Source organism: Peromyscus maniculatus, chromosome 12 (genome assembly GCF_049852395.1).
Source record: "Peromyscus maniculatus bairdii isolate BWxNUB_F1_BW_parent chromosome 12, HU_Pman_BW_mat_3.1, whole genome shotgun sequence".
NCBI classification, from domain to species: Eukaryota; Metazoa; Chordata; class Mammalia; order Rodentia; family Cricetidae; genus Peromyscus; species Peromyscus maniculatus.
This window is the reverse complement of record NC_134863.1, coordinates 25,860,259-25,878,624: the sequence shown is the minus strand read 5'-3', so window position 1 is coordinate 25,878,624 and position 18,366 is coordinate 25,860,259. Positions and strand designations below refer to the sequence as shown.

General features: G+C 47.0%; 1 protein-coding gene across 36 annotated transcripts in view; it reads left to right on the top strand.

Annotated features, from left to right (window-relative positions):
• Kalrn (kalirin RhoGEF kinase) overlaps positions 1 to 18,366 on the top strand; it is a 605,995-nt gene that overhangs the window by 47,868 nt on the left and 539,761 nt on the right. For 4 of the 36 annotated variants that reach the window (XM_076548756.1, XM_015993397.3, XM_015993394.3 and 1 more), the window contains exon 1: positions 10,104 to 10,420. The exons of 5 other annotated variants lie outside the window; for them this stretch is intronic. In XM_076548756.1, coding sequence (XP_076404871.1) covers positions 10,345 to 10,420 — 76 coding nt within the window. In that variant the 5' untranslated portion in view covers positions 10,104 to 10,344. Of the gene's footprint in view, positions 1 to 5,039; positions 10,421 to 18,366 lie in introns of those variants that run through there. 27 more of the 36 variants (XM_042259227.2, XM_042259222.2, XM_015993398.3 and 24 more) reach the window with 18 other exon arrangements.

Sequence of the window (18,366 nt, the reverse complement as noted above, 5' to 3'; positions counted from 1 at the left end):
TCTCTACCCACTTCAGAACTGATGGCCCAACCCCAAGTCTTCAGGGTCCTGTGGCAAGTCATGGTGGCCATATCTTGCCCCCATGCCTCATTTATTTACCCAGGGCTACTATCCTTTACACAGGGCTCACCATGACCGCTTCCTTGGAAGCCCCGTGACTGCCAGAAGCACAGTTGGCATAAAGGGTGTCTAAGCATTCTGCTCACCGCCTATTGCTGCCTGCTCTAAGAAAGCACGTGAGCCGCACATTGGTGTTCGGAAAAATTAATGTTTTCAAGATGCACTCCACACAGTCTTAGCATGTCTGTGTCTTTTTCTTTCACCAGATGAAAGAAAGAGAAGCATTCTTAGACAATTACTACCCAAGGGACTCCAAGGACTGGCTTTGTTTACTGAGTGTTTTTAGTTACAACACATGAAGGTCTGGGGTTTTTTGGCTTTGAGAATTTTATTTCTGTTTTTGGTTAGAAAGATAGGGAAGATGAGTGAATTCTCAATTAACGGGGTACTTCGAGATTTCAAAATTGTGAAAGGCATGCTGTCAGGTGGGTACAGTCGTCAAGTCTCTGAGATACATAGCAGTAAAATACGACAGATGGAACTCGGGCTCAGGGCTTACCTCGGGCCAGCGTCGTACCCATATGTTTGGAGTTATCCATCTGCATCCGTGTGGAGCCACATCTCCACCGAGAGTCGCTTCCCTTCCCTCGGACTCCCTAGCTCCACAGCGGCCGCTGATAGCTGCGCTCTGGGGGACGCAGTCATGATCAGCCATCATCCTCCTTCAGTCTGTGCTGCCCCGCCTGCCACCTTTTGCAGCTCTCCACACCCAGAGCAAACCGTTGTGAGTAAGGATGCGGGTCAGTCAGAGCCTGGAGCAGAAGGCAGGGATGCTCCTCTAGAAAGCTCACGTTATGACTCTCGGCACCTTGTCCCTGGCAGATACCACCAAGGGACCATGCAGCTCCTTCCCCATTATCTCCATGTGAACTCAGAATTAGGCTAAAGGTCTAGATCAGTGGTTCTCAACCTGTGGGTCATGACCCCTTTGGCATGGGTGGAGAGGGGGGCGTTGGGGTCGAACAACCCTTTTACAGGGGTCACATATCAGATATCCTGCATATCAGATATTTACAATACAATTCATAAAATTAGCAAAATTGCAGTTATGAAGAAGTAATGAAATAATTTTATGGTTGGGGGGGGTCACCACAACATGGGGGACTGTATTAAAGGGTTACAGCCTTAGGAAGGTTCAGAACCTCTGTTCTAGATAGTCACTTCCTCTTGGTTATGACTGGGACTTGAGAAGAGATGATGTTGTTGTCACTGACCAAAGCCCCTTAAGATGTCTAAGTGGCAGATAAATGAATAGCCTGAAAGGAGCTGTGGTTCCTGCTGGAACTCTGTAAGTTCACAGAGCGTTCATCCGGATTAATGTGGCAAGTGAGGCATGTGGAGCATTCTTGTCTGACCTGCTGCTGGTGAAACTTCATACAATGGCCACTTAGGTGGATAAACCTGGTGGTGGTTCCAACCTGTGGACTGTCTGAAACCATCTCACATTCCGTATCCTGTGAGTAGGCAGTGCAGAAGGAAACTGTTGCCTGTCCCTGAGGGAAAAAAAGATCTGGGTTTCTATTTTTGTCAGCCTGAAATGCTGTGAAAACTACCAAAGTAACAAATGGCTATGCTAAAAAGTTATAACATAAAAGCATATAAAACCCAATTCTCTGCGTGCATTCCCCTAGTCCTTAGGGATAACTTCTGTTACCAGTTTGGTTTATTTTCAGAACTCTTTTTTGCTGCACCTTGGAATATATACTGTGTGTGTGTGTGTGTGTGTGTGTGTGTGTGTGTGTGTGTGTGTGTGTGTTCACAAGGTGAAATAGTACAGATTATTGCCATTTATTTTGAAAGCTGTATTCTTCCACTTAACAATAGAGCATGGACATCTTTCATATCACACTACATCAAATTGCTTGTCTTGTTAAAGGCTCCTAAATATAATACAGGCTCTCATAGTTGATCTTAACCAGTTATTTATTGTTAGTAATGTAGGTTACACTTCCTTTTTTATTTACTATGACTGAATATGCTGCAATGTGTGTAAGTACTGATCCTGCAGTAGGTGAGGGTCTCAGAGGTAGAATTGCTGGGCTGAAGGCTATGCATGCTAGAGATATTGGTGAGTACTGCCAAGTTGTTGTCTAAAAATCTTATATCAACTTACTCTCCAACTAGTCTTGGTTTTGTCTTTTGTTTTTGTCAAGCTGATTGATAAAATGTGGCAGCTGTTATTATTTTTTTTAACTTGAATATCCCTAGTTATAGTTTTTCTCAGACATTTGTATTTCCATGTCTGTGAATTGTCTGTTTAGAGCTTTACTTATTTTTGTACCAGGTGGTTAACTTTTTACTAATGTTTCTTACTAGTTCCTTGTAAATTAAAAATCTTAATCTTTTGAATTACATATTGCTGCAAATGTGGCAAACATTTATCTCTTGGGTGTTATTTTGGCACATGTTCATGTTTTTATAATTTTAACTATACTTTTTTTCTGTGAGAACTTAAAATGTATTCAAATATAATGCATTTACAATGTTAAAAATCGATACATTATAAGTATTTTTATATACCACCCCCCCGCCTATCCACCAAGGCACTTTTCCATAGGTAACCATTAGTATTATTAGTTTCTTGTGAATACTTCAGGTGTTTTGTTTTGTGAATATAAGAAATCTAAAACTATACACCACCAATTTCTTATCAAAATGCCATTGAATATTAATTCTAGGCTGAACAATCTAACACCTGAAACCAAAAAAGATGCCCCCAAAGTTTTGGATTTTGGAACATTTTGAAGTTTTGGATTAGGAATGATTGATTACCTTGTAAGTTGTATACTGAAAAAAAACCTAAGAAACTAAGATCAGAAACACTTCTGGTCCCAACAGTTTTGGCTGAAGTATTCCTGTATACTGTTCTGCATTGTGTATCTTCAAGTTAAGGTTTTTTTTTAAGGGATGGGAGTGATACTGGAGAGCAAACCCAAGGCACTGTACATATAAGGCCAATTTTGTATTGCTGAGCTATAGCCCCAGCCCTTCCATGGTTCATCCTGAAGGTCTTGGCATGCTAAGTTCTTTTCCATGAGTTTCATACTCTCCCATCATGTGGGTATACCACAGTTGAGGAGGCCTTGGGCTTTGGTCTTCTGTATATGCTCAAAGAATATTGAAAACTGTGTGCTGTTTCACACATTTAACTTTTTTTTTTAGCATTATGTTGAAATAGTTGCAAATAATATATTTTCTAGCCTGTTGAATATTGTATATAGGCTTTATATATTTTCTTCAAAATCTTGGAGATGTAGATTCACATGAATTGGAAAACAGGAGTCTCAGGAAAGCAGGCAGCCAAATCAGATGTATTCACTTCCTGTCAGAGAACGTCTGATTTCTTCTTAAAATTCAAGCATTCATGTTAATTAGACACCCTCTGTGACAACCCTGTCTTCAGGATTCTAATTCTAAGATCATTAGACAGGTAGATAAATAGACTAGCCAGGCTCTTTGTCTTCTGGGTGAAATGAGACACAGGCATTCTGCAAGGCTCTCTTCATGAACTTACCTTGTCTGTGACTTTGCCTGCACCTCATACACCTGCCACTTCCTGTCTCGATTATCTATTATATTATAACAACTCCCCCAAATTATAGCGCTTTAGGCGCCTTATCTTTTCTTATGACTATTGGGGTGACCATGCAGCTCTGATGTATGCAGATTCCTTAGGTTCTGCTGGGGAGATGGGGTGGCAGGAACCTCCAAAGAGGTCTTATTCACATGCTGGAAGATATTTCTAGATGGGAGCTGGGACTCCTGGGAATTCTATCTAGCATGGTTCTCCTCTGTGTGGCTTATTCTTCTCATACCACAGCAGGAGACTCCAAGAGCAGTGTTATGTATTCTTGACTCTGTTATTTTAAAATGTCTTTTTAAAAAGTTAGGCAATATAGTACAAGGGTGGAAGTCCAAAAAGTGTAAAAAGATTCGCAGTGAAGAGTAGGCCTCTCCTGGCTGCTGTCCAGCCCCTGGTTCTCCCGTGATTTGTGTGCCTATCCAGAGAGTAGGGAAGAAAGAAAAACACCTATCTCACACTCGGGTAAAGCTTCCCACCAAGTCTATTCATGCTTTCCTTCTGGAAGGTATGGGCTTTATGCTGTCTTTGACATGGCTTTCTTTGTGCAGGACCTGGGACCAGGATTGAGGGACTCTCAGGGAGACCCGTTCATTGTTGTCCTCCACGTGAACACCTCTGCAGACACTTGCTCCCCCATCTCCGTGGTGCTGAGGGCTGTCCACATGGCTCGTCATTTTAAAGAAACATCAGCATAATTGATTTGCTGGAAAATAATTACTGCAAATGATTTTTTGGGGGGGATGTTTTGAGAACGGCTCATTCTGTAGTCCAGGCTGGCCTTGAACTTATGTTCCTGCTGCCTCGAGCCTCCTCAGCAAGGAATTAGAGGTGAGAGCTACACCTCTGGCTGATTATTCTGTTTTTGGAAATGAGAACTAAGAGGCTGGCGAGACGGCTCAGTGGATATAGGTGCTTGCCACCAGGACTGATTTCCTGAATTTTGATCCCAGTGCACATGTGATAGAGGGTGAGAGCTGACTCCTTCCTTCAAGTTCTCCTCTGAGACATGTACAAGCATGTGCACATGCGTACACACACACACACACACACACACACACACACACACACACACAAATTAAATAAAAAAAAAACAAGGAAAAATAAAGAAAATAAGAACCGAGGCAGTCGTAATTCAAACTGGTTAATGTGTAGCCGTTTTATTACCTTAGATGGTGCATGTATGTAAATACTAAGGTATATATCTCTGATCTAAGAGTGGGTTGTCCCACCCAAATATTATACATTTTTAAAAGGAGAAAATTTCTCAGAGAATATATATATGTATGTATATATGTATGTATATATATATATATATAATGCTGGCTTTAGATATATGCTAACTAAAATGTAGTGTTTCCTTGGGGCCTAGTGAGTTCGTTTTAATCCCTCTGAGCTCACAGCTGCAACCCTTGTATTAACCGAGTGGTGCTCTGGTTTTACTGGATGGAATTGGTACGGTAGGACTTCACAAGGGTTTGCAGGAGACGGAGACGGGTGTGAGATGAGAGAGAAGGAAGCCGCTTCTTGCAGGGCCAGTGTGAGCTTGGTTTCTGTGGTGGGGATCGGTAACCCCAACTTTTTGATTCCGGGCATGCGGCAGAGAGAAAACTAACCTCCTAAGAGGCGGGCAGCCCCTTGGCTTGATGTGCCCTTAGGTCATGGAGTCACAGCAGTTTCTTCTCACAGCAGTTCCCTTCATGGGTGAAGAAACTGCTCTCAGTGGAATGAGATGGAAGAGCTCTGCTGTGAAGGAAGTCCAGGTCACACTGACCTCTGGATAGACAAGGCCCCTTGGGTTAGGTTCCGAGCTGGTTTCCCAGGTTGCTTAGCTTTCCTTTTTAATGTAGGTGCTTTGAGAAAGGCTGCCAGTCAGGTGGTCCTGGTCTGACTAGGAGAGTGAGTTTGGGAGGGCTGGGAGACTCAGGTGAAGGGATCTGCAGGGCCTGATCCTTCCCTAGGTCGTGCTTTGAGGTCTAGACTCCTACTGGTCAAAGGGTAAATATCTCCTAAGGGCCTAGTATTAAGCTGTTACCACAAATACTACAGAAGGGACCAGATTATCATACCACCATACATGGGACTTAGTCAAAGGGAATCGGACCCAGAATAGAGGCGCTCTATAGGGCTGAGAAACAGCTCTTGGTTGGTTGGGACCGTTGGGGTGGTGACGTTGGAGATTCAGTGCAGCATGGAGTGTCTAGTTAGTGGCTTGCTGTGAGACGCAGAAATCCTCAGAGGAGAGCAGAGAAGGGAGGCAGGTTAAGTTTCTTCCACTGGACTGTGTGGTTTTGTCACGTGGAGTTTCTAGGTCAAGGGAGAGAGATAAGATCTCCCAGAGGTCAGAGGTGAGCAACAGGAAAGCTAGACAAAAGCCGGGACCATGCAGGCTAATCAGTCCCCATCTTTCCCCTTGCTGCTGACCAATATTTGAGGCGATAACTGAAGCCATTGTACAGGTCTGTAGCGGACCCGCAGCAGGAATGTTTTCTCTCAAGAGTCCCTCTGTCCTGGGTGCCTAGGGTGTGTGGACAGACAGGGTTTGAATTTGTAGAATTCAAACAAAATACTTAAAAGAAGCTAATGCTGAAGGGAGGGACAGAGCAGGAAGGCTGCTGTCTCCTAGTCACCCAGAGGGGCTGGTTAAAGATGCAGGCCTATGGGAGTGCAGCATTTGCATGGACTGCCTGCCACCCCTCCAAGGCGAATCTGCTGCCCATTAAACTTTGAGGACTCTGAGATGAACGCGGGTGAGATTAGCGGGGAGAGGCCTCCTGGGAGAGCGGACTTGAATTTCAGTGTCTGGGCGATACCTTTTAAAGATACGGTCCTCATGTGTGTGGACCCAAGGAGCCTGTTCACCCGGGGACACTGGGCTCTCATGGGAGAGACTGGCAAGGGTCCATGCCGTTCCCTGGGTGATGTTTCTGAGACGGTGCTGCTGACTTCCGTTTACCGCTTGGGCATTCGCTGCTGAGGGCACAGAAGTGCTGTGGGAGGTGGCTGAGGGTGGTGGTGTCTGCCAGAGCGTTCGGTTCATGTTGCAGCCGAAGCGCAGCTTGCAGGGCAAAATGGCAGCCTGACGGAGGAGCCTACTTCCTGGAGTGGGGTAGGAGGAGAACACTGTGTTTGTGAACAGCCTTCATTCTGGTGCACAGATAACCAGCAACTGTGCCACCTCTTGTGAGGTCTTCCCTTGCCAGCTAGCTGCACCTATCCGAGGAGCAGCGTGGCGCGTGGTGCCGAGAGAGATCAGTGGCCCCAGTTGTCCTGGGAGATGGCGCGGAAAGGATTTGGGATGTGATTGGTTCTCTCCTCCCTCACCGCTGCTTGCCTTCTGCTCCATCCGCTTCTGCCGGCTTTCTCTGATCGAGAGAACACTGTGTTTTTTCTCTCGGGCGGGTGAAAAGATGGAGAGAAGACGGTGCCAAGAAAGGAAGAAGGAACACTGGAGAGAAGGGAACATGTCGCAGTTATGGCACTAAGTAACTGCAGAGCATCCAGACAGGCTGCAGCCTCCTGCAGTGGAGAGGTGCTGCTGGCCTGCAGTCACGGACTGCCAGCGAGTGGGCTGAAGGAGCCAACAGGAACGGCTGTGCTCCCTTTGACTCTGATGAAAGAAGGAGCCACTGTGTCGTCATTGTTTAGGACACAGCAACAACAACAAAAACCAAAACCAAACCTACCCAATAAGGCCCTGTCCTGACAATAGCCCGTCCTTTCTAATTGCAGCACCACTGCGTGGCAATCCTAACAGTCTCCCGGAACATTTTATTCACCTTCTAGAATGGCTGTTTTAAAGGAAGGCGTATGAGGCCCCCGTGGGAATAGTAGAAACGAGCAGTGGTGGGCTGGGGAGCCCCAAGGAGCCCTGCTTCGTGGATTGAAGCCGACCAAGAGTAAAATTCCGGGCTGAATGGGTTCCTCCTGGGCTTGACCCAGTGGGTGATGCTGTGTTCCAGGGTTCACTGTGTGCGGGGGAAGTTCTTGCACCCATGTTGTCCTTTGCTAGTCTTTATTCTCTTTTCTGTGAAAAATGACGCCAAGTAAGGGAGAGGAGCGTTAGCGTCCCCTTCCGGGCCCAGCATCAGCACCGGCAGCGCGTTACCATTGATACATGTGCTTATAAGGGCACGAGGGCGGCCTGTCTGCTTCCCAGGTGATGCTGCTCTCACAGCCCCTCTTGGTCCAGGTCTTCGGCTGTGGTTGGAGTCTCACACGTCAAGTTTCATGGAAGTTGCACTAGGAAAAATGACGTTGGCGTTCTTACGTGGAGATGTTACTCTCTGGCTGACCAGAAGCCAGGGTCTAAAGACAAAATATCAAAGGCTGTTCATTAGTCGTTGTACATCCTGCACCTGTGGCACGCTAGCACTGTCCTGCTTCTTAAGCACTGCTGTCAGCCTAGCCCACTGTGAAGGGAAGGTGCTCCATTCTCTCTGGAAGTGAGCCCCAGAGACCTGTACAAGGGGGGAGGCAGGTCACACCTATATATCGTTTGATGTGAGTTGTCCAGCTTCTTGGAACATGGGTTTGGCCCTCTGGAGACAGGGAAGGTGATGCTTGTCTAGTAGACCTCGCAGGGTTGTTTGGGCCCAACGGAGCTGACGGATACGAAAGTACTCCATGAACTAAAAAGCACTGGCCACATGTGAGCAGTGGATTCTCGTTACTCACAAAACGGGAAGACCGTGGGTCGTTTCTCTGGAGAGAGGAGGGGGCTTTGCATTCTTGTGTTAACTACTCGCAAGAGTCTTGTCCATTTAAGGTAGTAACAAAATTCCACTAACAGAGCCTGAGAGGTAGCCTCTCGGGTGGTGAGGACTCTGCTGTGTCCCACAGCTGCCCTCTGAGAAGGCCTGCTGAGGCAATAGGGATGCTGGGCAGCGAAGGGAGGCGGAGCTTGTGGCTCCGCCCACACTTTCTCCCTCTCTTCTCCTGGCTCCCCCTAAATGTCTCCTGCCCAGTCTGAGCCCTTCAGAAACAAGCAAACTATTTCACCTTAGCGTCCCAGGAATGGTGGAGGCTGGAGGAGCCCCCTTCACTCCAGCTGCCCGGTAGAGACTGGGAGGAGGAGCTGGCACAGCCCAGGCTGGACACAGGTTTCAGGGGTGTGCACATGGACGTTGAATGAAGGCGCTCTACACCTGGAGTCCCCTCTGCTTTCATTTCTGTGATCAGGACCCCCTGTCACCAAAGGGAAAGCCCTCTCATATAAGTGGCCAGCCTGCTGGCTAAGCAGTCCTGAAGCAGGTTAAGAACAGAGCATTCCACCCCTGTTCTTGCTCACTTTGCAAGCCTGAAATAGTGTTTAGCATCTAAGGTACAGTAGCAAACTCTTCTGCTGCCATCCGGGTAAGACGGTGTGGCTTACCCGCAATCCTGTGCTCATTTAGTCGGTCAACAATCGCTTGATTGCTTCTGAGTTAAGGCACCATATCAGGCACTTTGGAGGACCCATAGATGATCAAGGAGCAGATCCAAACTCTATGTAGTTGATGGTCCAGTAAGGGAAAGAGTCATACACAAAGGAGGAACTCGATTGAAAAGGACATATAAAGGAGGGGAGACGGGGGAAGGCTGCCCAGATTCTGTGGCATCTGAGTCAGACATTGGAAAATTTAGGGTTTGGCCCTGAGAAGGGGCATGGAGAAAAGGGCTCTGGCTGGAAGTGTTGGATCAGAAGCACGGGCTGAGGACCGCAGGGTGAGAGGTACAGGGAACCAAGGGTCTAAGGGCAGGGGAGAAGGTCAGAGGGAACCTTTTATCTGCCTCACTTGCCAGGGATGCCAGGGGCTTCCGTCCTTTGCGCCGAGCCTCACAGTTCCTCTGTGAAGCCAATGCTGGTCTTTCCAGTTCATAGAGAAGGGGCTGAGGGAGAGGGACTGAAGTAGCTTGCTCAAGGCCAGGAAGTGTTAAGTGGGACCCGGGATTTGAACTTGAACGTATCACCTCAGAGCCCATGCTGTTTCCTTAATAGAATCCGTGAGGGGAAGTAGGAAGAAAAGACCTGCAAGCTCTCTTCTGGTTGTGGGGATCTAGCAGTCTTAGATGGGGAGTACCTGAGGTCTCCACAGTGAGGCAGCCAGACTCCTGGACTTTTTGGACTGGTTCTAGAGTCCAGGATGGTTGAGCATCTGGCTTCCCCATTCATCATCTTATTGGAAGAGCCACTGGCCTCTGTGTGGGAGGCACGGGAAGCCAGTATGGTGGGAGATACTAGAATGAAATTTTAAACGTGGCCTTGCCTGTGGGTTTTCGTTCCCAAGGCTACCTCAAACCTTGCTACTGTGCAGGGGCCCTCCCTGGCTCCCTCCCCCGCATCTCCAACCTCCCCTGGGGTCCATGCAGGCTCCGTCTGCACACGGCGGCGGCGGCAGCGTTGTTCTGCACTTGTTCCTTTTGTTGCCGTGAAACGGGCTCCCGGCACAGTCAGCCTCTGTGTGGGAGGACTGGTGGCTGTCTTTGTAGGCAGGCATTTGCTTAGAGCAGGCTGTGTGTGAGCCCAGCATCAGCGAATCTGGCCTTGAGTCGGTCGGTCGGTCGTGGTGGTGGTGCTGGTGCTGGTGCTGGTGCTGGTGCTGGTGCTGGTGGGATGAGGCTGTGCCCTGGAGACTGGCTGTGAAGGATGAGTTCAGGGTGGGATGACGGACCGCTTCTGGGACCAGTGGTATCTTTGGTATCTCCGCTTGCTTCGGCTGCTGGATCGAGGTATCCTGAGTGCGTATCTGGTCGTGTGTCTGTCTGTGTCTGTGTGTGTATAAGCATGTGTGTGCAAGAGGGACATAGACACGGAGAAAGGGAGGGGAAAAGAAAGAAAGAGGCATGGAAGGACAGCAAGTAGCAAGCCATGGCAGTGAAAGAGAGGCTGCTTTTCTGGGGACATGTGTGACCCAGCTGGGGATGGGGAGCACAGAGCCATTTGGGGAGCAGCTGTACAACACAGTCACATTTCTTGCTGGGTTTTTTCATCAGGCTCAGTGTTGTAGTCGGCAACTTAAGCTGTCTTGTGGGGCTCTCTACCAGCATCCGAGAAGTAATGTAGAGAGGAGACTGGTCCCCACAGTGGAAGCCGGGGCATACTTAGGCAGACTCCTATCTCAGCCCAGTTCTGTGACCTTACATGGACTTGTGTGTTCATCTGAGCTTGTTTCCCCATCTGTGAAATGGGCATTCTGGGTCCTATCTGCCCTGTCATGCAGGAATTAGTTAGTCCCTGCATGTGAAACATACCATCGTAGCTGGCGTGCGCACTAGGTGATTAGTAAATGCGAAGTTCCTCCGAGACTGCATCTCGGCGTTATGGAGCTACAGCACTTGTTCTGGGGATAGTTCCCTTTGTGGACCATCTACAGACAGAGCCTGTGCAGAACTTGTGGTTATGGAAAGGAAAAGGGAGAGACAGCTTGATGTTTCAAGTTAACTCTGACCTTAATTCATTCCACCCTCATTTATGAATGCAATAATAATGCAAACCCTCTGGCAGGGGCGTGCCAGTCCAGACCTTCCACTGTAAAGAAAGGCCACTGTGAACTTTGTGTAGTAATTGGTTTATAAAATGTCGAATGTTGCTGCGTTTGAGAGCTTTGGCTCCTTTAAGAAGTTTTGGCAAGAGTGAAACAAAATCTTTGATGAAAGATATCGTCTTGGAAAAGCTCTGCTACCTACCCCAAACTGTATTTCCCCCATCAGGGGTAGTCTCAGGTATACCGGGAGGCAAATGCTAGGTGGAAGCAGAGCTGCCCAGAGCAGATGTACCAGAGCCTTATGGGGGGAGGGGCAGAGAGGAAGAAATCAAAGATGGAGGAACCCAAGTCAGTCTACTCAGGAAGCAGGCTTTCACTAGCACTGAGAAACACCCATGGGAAGCCAGACTTGAGATGAGGATTGAGAAGGGAGCCAGAACTTTGTACTAGTCGAGATCACAGACTGGGGAAGGGTAAGAAAACCATCCCTTTTCTGTGTGATCTCAGTCAAGTTATTACCCCCTCCTCGTCTCCGTGCCTCCTTTCCCTCCTTCTATAAAGAGATGCCTTTGGTAGTGATGCCGATCACTTTGGTAGTGAGAGGCTACAGATGAGATGCCTATCCCAGTGCCTGTCAGGAACAAAATGCCCCTTGACTGTTAGTTCTCATCAGTAACACACTAGTTCCTGCTCTCCTGCAGACATCCTGGGAAAGACAGAAACAGGTGGTATGCAACAACCCAGAGCTGAGTAAGCTACTGAGAAATTGCTAGCAGCAGAGAGAGCATTTATATTTTTGTGAACAGAGGCTATGTTTGGATTAGCATAACATACTAACTTAAGAAAGCAGATACCAAAATATAATCCATAATAATAATAATTTATTTTCCATTTTCATAAAATGCTGGAATCCATGAACTGCGAACTTGTTTTAGGTACTAGCTTCATTACTATCTCCGGGTCCTTGAATAAATAATCTGTCCTTGGTTCATTAGTCTTGGTTCAAAAATGAGGATATTAATAATATCTACACCATCGAGTTTGCAGGAAACGTGTTAGTTCATGAAAAAGCATCCCACAATAATGAATTTGTGGATTGACGGATCCCTTAAATAGCAGAAACTGGCTTCCAGAATTGTGTATCTGTGCATGCACATTTGGCCGTAATGTGTAGGCTTATGGTCATTCCTGTAAACAGTGTCTGTAGGGAGCTCCTTAACATGAAGATCCAGATTGTTTAGGGCATCTGATTTCAAGGCTGTCATGGGTTAGACATTGCTCATGTCACTCAGCTTTAGTTGATGGACAGTGCAGCACTATAAACAGTATGTCCACATGACATACTTGCATTCACAGGACTTTGCATATAGCAAAGATAGTAATGTTAGCCAGTGTTTCATAGGAAATGGCATGTGCTGCAGATTGAGCTAGCTCACGGGAAATGTTCAGCAAATATTAGTTGGATGAATGAATTAATGAATGAGGGAATGATGAACCTGCCTTACAGAGCAGTGAACAAATTTCCCTCAGATCTCTAGGGAAACGGAACTTAGCTCCTTTCATGGGTTTCAGGATTTTATCTTTCCCTTGCCATTGCTGAACCTTATGTTGTCCTGAAAGTAACAGGCCTCAGGAAAGCAAGGAATAAGATATGAGGAGAGACGGGGAATGATGAGTTTAGCCCAGGAAATTGAAATAATGGACAGGCTGTGTGCTGGCCTGAGTTGTCTGCTTGGCTGTGATTGGAGGAGAAAATAAATCTGTGACTTGACATACTTCAAAGGGAGGAAACATCAGAACACACCATGGAGCAGAAATAAACTTTACAGAAAAATAACTGTATGCTTTCTTACTATAGACACATTTTTCATCCCCCCATCATTATTCAGCTAATGGTAAGACTTAAAAACTGAATCTATTGTTTTCGAGAACTCAACTGTACTGTATACAAGGACTTATGTGATAATGAACTGTCAGCTTGCTCAAACATTGCATTTTGATGATTTATTCTCATTAATAACAGATGCAGTTTTTTACTGTGTGTGTTGCTGGGTATTTATCAACTCTACTGCCTGTGGTCCAGGGGCTTACAGATGTTGGCTAAGGAGATAGTTGCCATGATGGAGACATCCACCAGAGGAAAAAAGCTCATTCGGATAAGAAACGCAAGAAACAACTTCACCCCCTTAGTACTGAGTTTTGGTGTTTCTGCAGGGATCTGATGGGTCTGGGGAGGGTTTACCAGCCAGCATGTGGGGAAGTCTACCACCCCCAGCCCGTGAGATGATTTGGGTGATGTACAGATGTTGCTTGAGCTTCTCAGCATGGGGGATATCTATTCTGCCCAATGTTTGAGTCTGCTCCTCGCTCCTCTGGCCATGCTTCGTCTCACTTAATCCATGTGGGCCTTTTTAACCCTTCCTGTTCCTTATTCATTAGTTCCTCATTTTCACTCTGGCCTTCCCTGCACCCTTCCACCTTTCCTGCCTTAACCTGCAGCTGCAGATGTCTGCTTGTCCAGCCCCCCCCCCCCCGGCCCCTTCAGCCCCCGCTCCTCACGCCTGTTCTCTCTGTCCTAGTGCACACCTGTGAGACCTGGACCCCCATTCCCACGGCTTGTCTACCGCTCTCCAGTTCATCTCCAGATTTCTTTCCGTCTTTACCCCCAGGCTGTTCATTGCGCTCTCTTCTCCCTCTCCTTTTCCTGTTCTCTAACCTGGAATTCCCCTGTCTCTTCAGCATCACACCTTTTCTTGTGGGCTCTCTCTTTCTCGTGTGTGTGTGTGTGTGGGGGGAGGTCATAGTTCAACCTTGGTTGCTGTTCCTTAGGAGTTGAGGTTTTTTTTTTTTCCTTTCTTTTCTTTTGACAGGGTCTTTTGTTCAGGATGGAACTCTCTGAGTAGGCTGGGCTGGGTGGTCAGTGACCTCAGATGTCCCCCTGCCATATGCCTCCACAATGCTGGAATTAGACACGTGTGCCACCCACCATGTATTGCTTTTTGCACATGCGTTCTGGGGATCCAACCTCAGGTTCTCACACTTGCAGGTCAAACACTTTACTGAGCTATCTTTCCAACCCTCCTCATTGTCATGCTTTTACTCCAAATCCACTGTTTTCTTTTAAAAATAAATTTATCTACAGAATGAAGTAAGTTTAAAATAATATAAAAGAAAGTATAGTGTAGAAGATTTTTGGATGTGGTGAAAATGGTGTTTGGAAACATTTAAATGATAGAATGAATTCACAACATGCATTTTAGGCTGTTTGCCTTCTTCTTGGGGGCATTGCCTGCATTCTGATGACTACCATAAAGCACTTGGGATTTTGGACCAGAAACCAACTGGTTCCCATCTCTCAATGTAGATAGTTTTCGCATTCTGTTTCCAGCCCCAACCCAGGCAGCTGGATTGGAACCCCTGGCAGGGACTGGCAGTGGCATCTCTGCAGGTGATCCTGATGGAACCAAGGCCGGGGAGCCACTTGTTGCCATCTTTTAATGTGATGACAGAGAAGCAAAGGGCAAAATGGTTCTGGGGTAAAAATAACAAGAGAAATGAAATGGTCTCTGTGAGAATAGCAAATACAGAGTAAAGAGAGGGCGGACTAGGGACAAAACGTATCAAAAAGAACAGAATCTTTTGGGTATGATTTGTGCAACTTTCCTTAGAAACTATCATTACCTAACTACACCTTGAGTTTCCTTCATATCCCTGGGGGAACATTCGCCCAGTGCTCCAGAAGGTTGATTGGCCCCAGCTTGTTCTAGGTTTATAGCTCTCAGTTCTGGCTGCCTCAGGTTCTGGACCTAGGATGGTGGTAGTTTGTCAGAACTGCATGTGGAAAAACATCTTTCCTTGTTTGTTCAAGGTAAGTTCTACTGTCTTTAAGTGGGTACTGCCCACCTTCTGCTAGAATCAGAGAAAGGATGGTCCCTTTCATACCCTAGGAGAGATGGGAGGGGAAGGGAGTTCCTGTCCATGGCCTTCAGAGTGAGACTCCACTCTGGCCAGGAAAATTGAGATTTTCACCAGCCTTCCCATCTCCCTGACTGACTGTTCTCTGTTGTCTCAACCTCTAGAACTCTCAGCCATTCTGACTCTGGCCAAATGCAGTGCAGGACCAAGAGGCAGCTAGCCCGCCTAGCCTGGGTTGCAAAGGCTCTTTGTGCGGTCTTGTCCTTACTGCTCTTGTCCTCGGTTCCTGTCATTGGCAGATGTCCTGTCTCTGGCTTGCTGACAGCTTAGTTATCTGCACAACTTTGGCCTCTGTCTGGACTGCACTCAGTGTCTTTGCTTAGACCAGCCTGCCACAGGCTCTGACTGTTCACCTAGGATGGCTTTCCTGTTCTTGTTAATGGCTGTGTGTGTGTGCACTTGGTGTGACATGTGGCATCTCTGGATGCACTTTTATGATGTGTTGTATCCCTTGGATAGTCACTGAGAAAAAGAAGAGAGAGACGCATGTAACACCTGTATGAAAAGTATATTGGGCGATTCTCCTGGGCTGGCGTTTTTTCAAATGAGAGGAGCTTTGTTTGTAAACATCATTCCCCTTGGGCCAAAGATATGCACATAAGACAAAGTTACTTCAACTTAGCTTTTAAAGTCACAGGCATATGCCTGTTATAGGAACTAGGCCTCTTACCTGATAAGCAGTTTGAAACACTGTCCCAGAACAATCCCCTATTGTGCCCAGTCCCCCACCACCACCCAGAGCCTCCTCAAACCTTTCCATTTTTTCCTTTTCAAATGCCTGAAGCCTCCTTTATGGGTGATGATCCACATTCCTCCCCTTCACAGTCTCTTGACTTCTATGGCCTCCAGAAAAAAAAATGACCCCTAATTAGTCACACCTGGTTCTGTTTAGGTTCTGGGCACTCAGGTGTAAGGTCTGGGAATCAGTGGTCCAGTGTGCTCCTGAGGGTGGTAATAATGTCTGCCTCCTGGTGTTGCTGTGAGCTTTGAAGGAGTGAAGATGTGTGGCCAACACCCAATGCCAGCAATACTCAGTGCTTTTCCTTTGGGGTTTCTGAAGCTGTTAAGGAGCTGAATTGCTTCCAGGGGTCAGTTTTCCCCGACTCTGAGTGGAGGGCAGGGCTTTGTCCCCACCATTTCTTTGAATTTCCCCCTGGGTCAGTTGTCTCCTAATAGGAAATCTAGCAAATAATGTGACTAAAAGAGCATGAGAACACTCCCAGAACAAGGGATTATTACAGCCTTACCAAGGTGTTAAAAAGAGAACAGTGAGGATTTGATAATTGCTAATATCTTTCTTTACCCTTTGGTTTTCTGTACCCTTCTCTGGGACAGGTCCCACTGGTTCCCATTTCACAGGCGGGCAGCAGAATTGTGGAGGTAATTACTTTGCTGAAGTCATTGCTAAGAGAAAAGCCAGGGTCCTGGACCTCCATTTCACGTAGCATGGGTTAGCGCCTATGCTGACCGTAACACACGTTGAGATTCCCGGCATCTCCATCTTCAGCACGCATGTGAAACAGTGTTGAACTACCTCCCTTGTTGGCAGGCGGAGAGGGTATCACTCTACTGCGTTGTCTGTGTGAGATCGCCAGGTACGATGTATCTAGGCCAAGTCCTGGGGGAAGAGGGACACTGATAGCTTCTCTTTGGAGTACTGGTATGGGGTTTCCAAGCAGTGGGGCACAGGTTACTATGATATGAGGAAAGGAACAGAGCAAGGCTCCCTGGGGTAACATGGCCTCCCAGAGGCGGTTCTTCCATGGAGGGTTAGTGAATGGTTGTTGAAGGCCAAAAGGTGTTTTCCTCGATGGTCAGAGAGCCAAATGAATTTCTGGTGGTAAAAGCGGCCTGCTTTTCCCTGTGGATGGAGGTGGTGTGTGAAATTATGAAAGCCGTAGATGTTGTGTTAATTGTTGAAGTAGTAATAGTGTCTGTAGGTATTACAGGGGCCTTGTAGGGTTGGAGATCAGATTTCTGTTCCATGGAATTTTATAATTCATCTCCTGAGAAGATCTTAAAGAACCAAAAGCTAGGGACCAGAGGCTCAGTGAGTAAGGGCACTGGCTGTTCTTAGGAGGACACTGGTTCAATTCCCAGCACCCACATGGTGGCTCACAAACCATTTGTAACTCTAAGAGAATCTGATGCCTTTGTCTGGTCTCCATGAGCACCGAGCACACTCATGGTGCACAGACACACACGAAGGCAAAACATCCATACAGATAAAAAAAGATTAACAAAACAGACCACCACCACCACCACCACCACTACCACCACCACCACCACCACCAAATCAGCTGTAACCTCTCCGAGTCTCTTCTAGCCCCTCTATCCAGTTGTGGGTTACCTGTGAGTAGGTTCTCTCTTCTAACTCCAGTGAGTCACGGTTCCATGCGAACAATACCTACATCTCCACGACACACACCAGGAACACCTACAGTGCTTCTGTATGATATCGGAGTGTGTTATTTCATGTTGAATCCCTAAATGAATGCTCTGAATTCCTAGGAGGGAGAAATAAGTGGGCTCCATGAAGAAGGGCATACTTATTCATCCAATCAATATCCTCTAAGGACCTACGATCGACTTTGCTCTGTTTGAGGACCTAGGAGTAGTGTTGAAGACAGTGGCCTTGTCTTCATGAATCTCTGTGTCTAGTGAGAGGAACCGCAATGTCAACAGGATAAGTGATGCAGTGACTTAATTATGAGGGTGGCAGTCAGGGGATGGAGAACATTTATGTGGTGAGAGCTGAAGCTGGAGAGAGAGGTTGAGGGCACTCTATGCTCACATGTCAGGTTACAAACAACTGGTGGCCGGGGGGTAATGGCATTCCATTAAAATGTACTGAATAATGCTCATGTATCAGACAGTAGATTTAGGAGCTGGGCAGCCCAAGATGCATAACGTGGGGTGCTTATGGTCTAAGGAAAAAACTTGGGTGCATGGAAGGCACCTTACAACAAAACCGGTAAGTAAAATTACCTAGGACTGCATAGGCGGAAAGAAAAGCTGTTCACCTGGAGGAGTGCATCTTTCCAGAATATCAAGTAGAACTTTGGTGAAGTCAGACATTCCAGTCAGTGAAGTAGGGGCGGAGGCACAGCGAAGGCTGAAGGGGATGCCTAGCTGAAGAAGAGGAGTGCACTGTACCCAGAATACACTTGTGAGGGAAGTCACAGGGAACTCCTGAACACAAGAGCCTGGCGCTGGTGGGATTTT